This window comes from Danio aesculapii, chromosome 12, assembly GCF_903798145.1.
Source record: "Danio aesculapii chromosome 12, fDanAes4.1, whole genome shotgun sequence".
NCBI lineage: Eukaryota > Metazoa > Chordata > Actinopteri > Cypriniformes > Danionidae > Danio > Danio aesculapii.
In genome coordinates, this window is record NC_079446.1 from 14441463 (window position 1) to 14450073 (window position 8611).

Here is an 8611-nt window from a genome sequence, read left to right on the forward strand (position 1 = left end):
AGAAGATTTTTCTCTGCACATTTCTAAACATAATAGTTTCAATAACTTATCTCTAATATCTGATTTATTTTATCTTTGCCATGATGACAGTTAATAATATTTTACTAGATATTTTTCAAGACACTTCTATAAAGCTTAAAGTGACATTTAAAGGCTTAACTAGGTTAATTATTTTAACTAGGCAGGTTAGGGTAATTAGGCAAGTTATTGTATAATGATGGTTTGTTCTGTAGACTATCGAAAAACAATATATCTTATAGGGACTAATAATTTTGACCCTAAAAATGGTGTTTAAAAAATTTAAAACTACTTTTATTCTAGCCAAAATAAAACAAACAAGACCTTCTCCAGAAGAAAAAAGTATTATCAGACATACTGTGAACATTTCCTTGCTCTGTTAAACATCATTTGGGAAATATTTAAAAAATAAAAAAAAACCAAAGGGGGGTTAGTAATTTTGACTTCAACTGTAATATAAAGTTTACATCACTACAATAGTTATATAAAGTTTGTGCTACCTCATACTGTAAACTTTGTAAATGATTTAAGTAGACTGGCAGTTTCTGAAATATACAGACCCAATCAGCTTTCTTCAACATTCTGATGCTTAGTTTAAACTTAAAAGTTAAAGTCAAAGTCACATGTCAGCTAAATCAGAGGATTGTGCATTAAAAGTCGTTTCTTGTTAACAGGAAAGGAAGGCAAATACAAATTAAGTGGATTCTTTGGAAATAAATACCAAGGTATGTTTAATGTTTATGCACATTTGGGACCCTGGACCTCAAAACCAGCCTTGAGGATAATATTTGGCTGAGATACAATTATTGGAAAATTTGAGATTTCAAAAAAATTTTAATATTAAGAAAATCACCTTTTAAGTTGTCCTAATTTATGTTCCAATCAATAAATACACGTTTTGATATGTTTGTTCATGGAAGATGATCTTTATTTAATATTCTAAGGATTTTTGATATAAAATAATAATCTATCATTCATTTTTTACTTGTACCACAAATATACACATGCAACATTAGACTGGTTTTGTGGCCCATGGTCACATTTAACATTAATACAACTTGAATCATGTAAATAACATCGTTATCCTTTTCTCTTTTAGGATAATTTTGAAGATCAAACTGTGGGTTTTTCACCTGATGTCTCTTTATTTTACACTTGATTGTTTTTGTGAATGTTGTACATTTTCTGTTGCTTAATGGGAATATTTTGTTAACCTCTAGTTTTGTGTTTTGATTCCTTACTATAAAAATAAACAGCTGCTTGTACAAAATACATTTTAGATTAAATATAACTATAGCTTATGCATATTTCTGTCTTTTTGCATTTTTTCATTCCATAATTTCCAAACATGTACAATTTTTTCTGTGTTGTTTAATGTAGATTTGTTTTTTTTATTATTATTATTATTTGTTTCTAGAAGCTTGTTATTTATTTCTTTAGTATCCTGTGACAAGGCCTATAAATGGTTTGAATAAAAAAAAAATTAATATAAATCTAACCGTCATTCTTTCTCTGCACTAATATTCTCTTATATAATAGAAAGCAAATTCCTGGGATTATCATACGAACAGTTTTTGGAAATAAATGTCACTGATAAGAAATAAAATGCACATGTGTGGAAGTCTGCCAGTAGGGTAGTACTTAAGGAACTCTAATCTTCCATGAGCTGACCTCTGCTGAGCCTGACTGCTGCCCACTGATTGGCTACGACACTAAGTAGGGGTAAATTGACCCACAGCTCCTCTGCAAGCAACAGGTTGCTGCAGTTCTACCTGCCAGTACTTCCAAGATGATGGGTTTCTGGTGGCATAAAGTCACAACTTTTGCTAACACTAGATAGCATTAGCTAACTATATACTTGTAGCTTGATGTAAGCCATTTGAAGAGATTGTAGGCTGTCCATGCAAGGGAAAGTTTGGAGAGTGGTTAAGGACACCTGAGCGCATTTAATTTTCTGCTATGGGTTATTTTACTGGACCAAAACTTCTGGATTTTAAGAGTTCACCACCACATCTTCAGTTCAACAAGTATGTCCATACAGGATACCGGCCTATATCCACTTGCAGAGAGTGTCTGCAAAGTTTGTTCTATCTTCACAATGAATTTGGGAACATCTATACACATGGTATGGAAAATAAATTGCACAAATTGCATGTCTGAAATTTGTTTAGCATACAAAATAATTTTTTACAACTTTTCTGCAGACAGTATGTTAAAACTAAATGTATTACTTTTATAATGTATGCTTTATGTTGCTGCACTGCAATAAAAAATGCCTATTTTTTATCTTTAGTTATTTATCTTTTTTTGCAAAAAAAATCTGATTTCCAACGAAAAACAAGATTATTTTGCTTACCCCATTTGGCATCTTATTTTGCTTGTTTTAAGGAAAAACTTAATTTCTACCTTTTCTTTCTTAAAGGATCACCAATGTGGGAGACACTTAACAAAAGTAACACAGATTACTTTGAAATTATTAATTTTATCAGTTTTGGCTTTCCCCAGAAACTGAACTCACGACCTTGGCACTAATAACGTCATGCTTCACCGTTTGAGTTACAGGAAATCTTTGAGTTACCGAAATGGGGTAATGAAAATCTGACTGTCTAGAACAGTAAAATAAGCCTCTGATTACCATAATTGAGAATTTTTGTCTGTTCTGCTTTTCCCTGGGATTCGAAACCATGACTTTGGTAGTGCCATTTTTACCCGTTCAAGCTGTTCAAGTTATTGAAATAATGTGATGAAAATCAAGTGATTGACTCACAGAGAATTGGAACCTTCTCAATACCTGAGAGAAAATTGGGTAACACTTTATTTTGATGGTCCATTTAAGTATTAGTAGACTTGATATCTGTTTAGAAACTTTGCAAGTACATGTCTTACACTAACCCTAACCACCACCCCAACCCTAATCCAACCTAAAAGTAACACTTATAACCTAATGAGAATTAGTTGCAATGTAACTTAAATTCAACAAATGGACCATCAAAATAAAGTGTGACCGAAAATTGTAATCTGTTTTTGCTTTGCCTGGCAATCAAACCCATGACCTTGCCATGGTCTGTTTGAGTAACAGGAAGGCTTTAATTATATGAAACAAGGTGATGAAAATACAGACTGTCTAGAAAAGGACCTTTCTAAACATTTGTTCTAGCTTTCCCTGGGATTCAAACTAATGACCCTCCCATTTGTGGTATGTTTTATGGTTACACTCTCAACAAGTAAAGATTATTATTAATAAATTAATATTATTGACAGGCGGATCAGTGCAGCGGCAGCAGTAATGGGGTCGATGTATCAGTCTGTTATGGTAGCGAAGGAGCTGAGCTGAAAAGCAAAGCTCTTGATTTACAGGTCAATCCACGTTTCTACTTTCACCTAAGACCTAAGAGAAAGGACAAGATCTCAGATACAAGTGGCCGAAATAAGTTTCCTTTGCAGGGTGGCAGGGTGCTTGGAGTAGAGCCGCTGCTCCTCCACATCAAGATAAGTCAGCTGAGGTGGCTCGGGCATCTGTTTCAGATGCCTCCTGGACGCCTACCTAGGGTGGTGTTCCAAGCCTATCCCTCCGGGAGGAGGCCTCGGAGAAGACCCAGGACACGCTGGAGGGACTATGTCTCTCAGCTGGCCTGGGAATGCCTCTGGATCCCCCCGGAGGAGCTGGAGGAAGTGTCTGGGGAGGGGGAGGTCTGGGATTCTCTCCTAAGACTGCTGCCTCCACGACGTGGCCCTGGAAAAGCGGATGAAAATGAATAATATTATTGCTTTTCTTGGGAATTGAACCAATGACCTTGGCATTTATAGTGTTCTGCTAAACCATTCTACTGTTTAAGTTAAAGGACGGCTTTAAAATCCCCTAAAGCATTGGCACTAAGCATTTAGGTATACAGTTCATCACTTCTTGATTTCTCTGGGAATCAAACCCATGACCTTTCCATATGTAGTGCTATGTTCTACAATTTGAATTAAAGGAAGGCTTTAATAATTTAAAACAAATTGATAAAACAATTTCAGCCGCTGTTGAGAAAAGAAAACTTCTGAAGGTGATTCTTATCTATTCTAGTTTTTTTCTGGGAATCAAACCAATGAGCATAGCATTTGTGATGCCATGTTTTACTGTTTCAATGTCAATGTGTAAAGATTTGTATTATTATCGTTGTTGTTGTTGTTGCTTTTCTTGGGAATTGAACCAATGATCTTGGCATTTGTAGTTTTCTGTTGTGACATTGAGCATTCAGATATACATTATATCAATTCTTGCTTTGCCAGGGAATCAAATACATGACTTTGCCATATGTTGTGTCATCCTCTACTGTTTTAGTTAATGGAAAGTTGATGAATTTTCAAGTTTCAAGTTGAACATGTAATGATTGTTTTTATTGCTTTTCTTGGGAATTGAACCAATGACCTTGGCATGTGCAGTGTTCTGCTGTGACATTCAACAGATTAAGGTACAGAACGGCTTTAACAACTACCGAAACATTGGCACTGAGCATGAATAAAACCCATGCGCTACTATTTGAGCTATTGGAAGGCTGCTCCTGCTTCCCTGGGAATCAACTCCATGACCTTAGCGTTTGTAGTGCCATGTTTTACTGAATTTAAAGAAGGCTTTAAGAGATAGGAAACCTCTGATCATGTAATGAAGAACTACTTTCTCCACTGTTCAACCACTAACCCTCTTCAAACGGGTGTCTAAGTAGCATTACACAGGATTACATCTAATCCTTGTTAGGGAACTGCTGCCCTGGAAGGAATACTGTACAATTTCTGTAGTTAATAAAAGTGCAGGAAAAAAATTAGGAGACTAAATAATGTTTTATGCATTAAAAAAAGATTTAGACTTTAGAACTTAGTGGCTCAGTTTTACAAACAACTTAGATTAAGCTAGGACTAGGACTTAATTAAATTAGGGCGTTTAAACAGCTTTAATAAAAATGACTTCGAAAATCACATTACCAGTGGGCGTACTAAGATGTCACCGGCTGCACTTAAGCATGCAATTTACAGGGTTCATACAGTCATGGAAAACCTGGAAAAGTCATGGAATTTTGACATGGCATTTTCCAGGCCTGGAAAAGTTCTGGAAAAACAGAAAAACCCACAAAGTTTTGGAAAAGTCAAGGAAAACTGATATCTGTATACTTGAATATAGGTTATTTACTTCTGTTCTGTCCTTGGCTAATCACATACTCTCACATTATTAGTGCGGCTTAAGCATTATCTAAATAAATTTTACATAGACATAAATATAAATTGAAACTAGATAGATTGTTGCGTGTTTTACGAAATGCTGTAATAAATTTGAACATGCATTGTTTTTCTTTTACCACGAATATGTAGATATTGCATTGCATGAAACATTAGGTCATGAAAATTTACTTGTCTGCAAAAAATTTTTTTTTGAAGAATTACATAATTTTAAAGTCGACATGAAATCAAACTTTACTTTTCTTGTTTTTATAAGTACTGTATTTGGTAGGGCGATGCAGTGGCACAGTAGGTAGTGCTGTCGCCTCACAGCAAGAAGGTCGCTGGTTCAAGTCAATTGGCATATCTGTGTGGAGTTTTTGGTAGTTGTTGTTATAAACAATTGATCTGCATTTCATTATTTTGCAATTATAAAATGTTAACCCTATAAAGACTACTGCTGTCTATCATATCTGAAATAAATTTGTAAGATTTCTGAATCATCAACTTGATTAAAACTTGAACACAAATTTCAACTCTGATAGCCTCGTAGGTAGTGCGGGCCATTAGGTCCTAAGAGGAAAAGCTGAACTAGGTCTAGCTCAACATTTGGCTCTTCATTGAGCACTACAGTTGTTTGGCTTACTGTGCCAACATTGTTGCAACAGTTTAGGAGTTTTACAAATTCAAAACCAGTCATCTGTAACCTTTTTGGTGTTTTGTTCATCAGGTGTCCCCTTCATCTGTTTTTTGCTGTTTCTGCCTGTAAGTATCCCATGGGCTGAAGTGGACGAGTGGTGGATTGGTATTGTGCATTATCTGGCTTGTCTGTCTCCCACCATCTGTTCTGTCTTCTACCATCTCTTCATGAACCATGAAGGTGGAGCACCTATTTATGACACGCTTCTGTGCTTCGACATGTTTGGTGTCTGCCTTGTCAACACTCTTGGTAAGCACAGAATCTAATTTTACCAAGTGCAACAGATCCCTACATCAACATTTTGTTGATAGGTAGCTTTGATTCTGGAGGGCCATTATCCTACAGTTTAGCTTTAAATCTAATCAAACACTCTGCCTGTAGTTTTCTACTGATCTTGAAAACATTAACCAGGTTTTGCAAATTTGCAAAAAAAAAAAGTAGGAATTAGGTACGTTTCCATTAGGCTGTTAGTAGACTGCAGTATTGTGAACTGTTACAACCCTGATCTAGGTGGCAAGGAAGTAACATAAATGAAACAATGGAAAATACAAGTTTTCTTAAGGAAATCATTGAAGTTAGGTCCGTTTATGACCTAAATAATTTTTCTTTTAAAAAATTAAACCAAAATCTTTACCTCGAAGAAGATTCACAGAAAAATAACTAATGAAACTGCCCACTAACTACTCCAAACTCCAAATAGATTTTTTTTTTCATTCAATAATCTGGATTTTCATCATTCATTTATCATGTGACACCTAAAAATGGGCTTGAACAAAGTTAAAAATTAAAAAAGTGAGCTACTGGTCAATATTTTAAATTTGTGTCCAGAGAGGTCATCTTGTATTGGTCTCACGCAATCACGTGATGCGAGTTCACCAAGCTTGAACTTTGAAATGAAGCGAACGGCGAAACTTCTCACACGAGCTTGCGTTTCCGGTCTGACGCATTCGCATGCATATGAATGGAAGTCTATGGGGCGAAAAGTCCAGTGTGAACGCAGTTTAACTCCAGTTAAACACAAACATATTTAAATCCGTAAACAAAGTGGCACGCGTCGCGTTTTCAACGTGATTTTAGACGTTATATGAGAATACAGTACAAGCCTCGTGAAGTGATTACAAGTAACAAAACACAGTTAAATAGATATTTTGCAAGCTAGAGAAAACAAGAAAGTAACCATTTTAATCACACTTACCTACATAACACATGTGAAATGGAGAAAGAAACTGATCCATGAACTGTGTACAGTAAAGTTCCTGTCAAGCTCTGACAAAGTCCCATACATCAGTAGTCTTTTTTGATCCTTCCTTTACCAAACGGCCAATTAATCCCCCGTTGCAGGGTAGATTATTGCATTAATTAACAAAACATTCACTCATAAATGTTCACTCATCTTCAGGTATGATCAGTCCACACACACCCACACTCTAGTTTGAAGGTAAAGAAAAGTTCATGTTTTACCGGATCCGACACAGAACATATTTGGTATTGTTTCGTGTCGACAGCAAAAGATCCTCACGAATGACAAAGTCAAATATTTTATTTTAAAAAATATTTTTTTTAAACAAGGTGCATTTTTAGATTTAAACCTCAGCTGGATGTTTTCATCCACTTAAAGCTGTTGCACACTGCATGAAAGGTCATTTTTAAAAACCCATAATAGGGGCTCTTTAATATGTGTTAAAACTACAAATTGTGCATTATAGATGTGCAGCTAAAAATCTGCATTGGTATCATTTTAGTACGGATCACCTTGTTGAACCTACATGCCACAAAGAATTTTGGCAAAAAAGTTGTCGGCCACTAATTTTGTACAGTTTCACAGTCAGAATATTTCCATTTTAACTTTCATAAGTTTTTTGTGTGTGTCCTCAAAACGTTAACCAGGTCAACAGGTTTAATCAGGGTGACATGAACAGAAGTTGTCTATAAACAGTTGAATACCAGAATTGTTGCTTCTTTTTATTCAAGGACCAATACAGTTCTCTTTTGTTTTTCTAGGTGCTCTGCCAATCATTCACATAACATTATTGTGTCACCCAATCACCCGTCAAGTGGCGATGTTGGCGTATCTTCTCCTCTCTGGCTATGGTGTTCACTGCGCTCTCACTGCAGAGAGTAACATTCACCGCCTACAATCCTTCATCTGGCAAGCAGGTTTCCGCTTCGTTCTTTTTATGTTTCGCCTGATTGGTCCAGGCAGAGGCAGCCCCTCCTCCCTTCAGCTCTACCTCACCATGGATGCTCTGGCAATGTTTGGAGGACTTGTCAATATTTCCCGCTTTCCTGAGCGATTCAGTCCTGGACGGTTTGACTACTGGTTAAATAGTCATCAGATTATGCACATCATGGTCGTTCTGTCTATATTGTACTTACACTGGGGCATGCTGGAGGATTTAAGATGGTTAAAGGGATATCATTGTCCTGATGAATATGGTATTTATGATATTTAAAACAATTAACAGTTGCCTGTAGCTTGTGATTCATGGATGCTTTCCATTTATATGCTTTCAAGAATTATTATATGACACTGACTGTGGTTGATGTTGACAATGTTTGATGTTGAAAAGTTTAACAAAGTTACTGACCTTTTCTGATGTTTGAAACTTAACATTGTCTAGGTTGGTCATATAAATTCTGGTATGAAAAAATTCTACTCACAATAACCTATAATGATAATAAGAAAAAAGTTTTAAAAAA

General features: G+C 35.7%; 2 protein-coding genes across 2 annotated transcripts in view; both read left to right on the forward strand.

The window, feature by feature from the left end:
• cmn (calymmin) overlaps positions 1–1122 on the forward strand; it is a 43925-nt gene extending 42803 nt beyond the window's left edge. Inside the window, exon 55 of the mRNA XM_056469962.1 lies at positions 1118–1122. Coding sequence (XP_056325937.1) covers positions 1118–1122 — 5 coding nt within the window. The remainder of the gene's footprint in view (positions 1–1117) is intronic.
• Positions 689–8364, forward strand: paqr4b (progestin and adipoQ receptor family member IVb). Its single transcript, XM_056469611.1, has 4 exons — positions 689–743; positions 1118–2143; positions 5942–6160; positions 7913–8364. Exons 2-4 carry the CDS (start codon positions 1978–1980, stop codon positions 8362–8364), a joined length of 837 nt encoding a protein of 278 aa, XP_056325586.1. The 5' UTR covers positions 689–743; positions 1118–1977.
• Positions 8365–8611: the final 247 nt, after the last annotated feature.

Excerpts from the sequence above, each read along its gene's own strand:
- paqr4b (XM_056469611.1), top strand. The coding sequence starts at position 1,978 with ATGGGTTATTTTACTGGACCAAAACTTCTGGATTTTAAGAGTTCACCA. Across the intron at positions 2,144-5,941 it reads TGGGAACATCTATACACATG|GTGTCCCCTTCATCTGTTTT; the intron begins GTATGGAAAATA and ends TTTGTTCATCAG. Across the intron at positions 6,161-7,912 it reads CTGCCTTGTCAACACTCTTG|GTGCTCTGCCAATCATTCAC; the intron begins GTAAGCACAGAA and ends TTGTTTTTCTAG.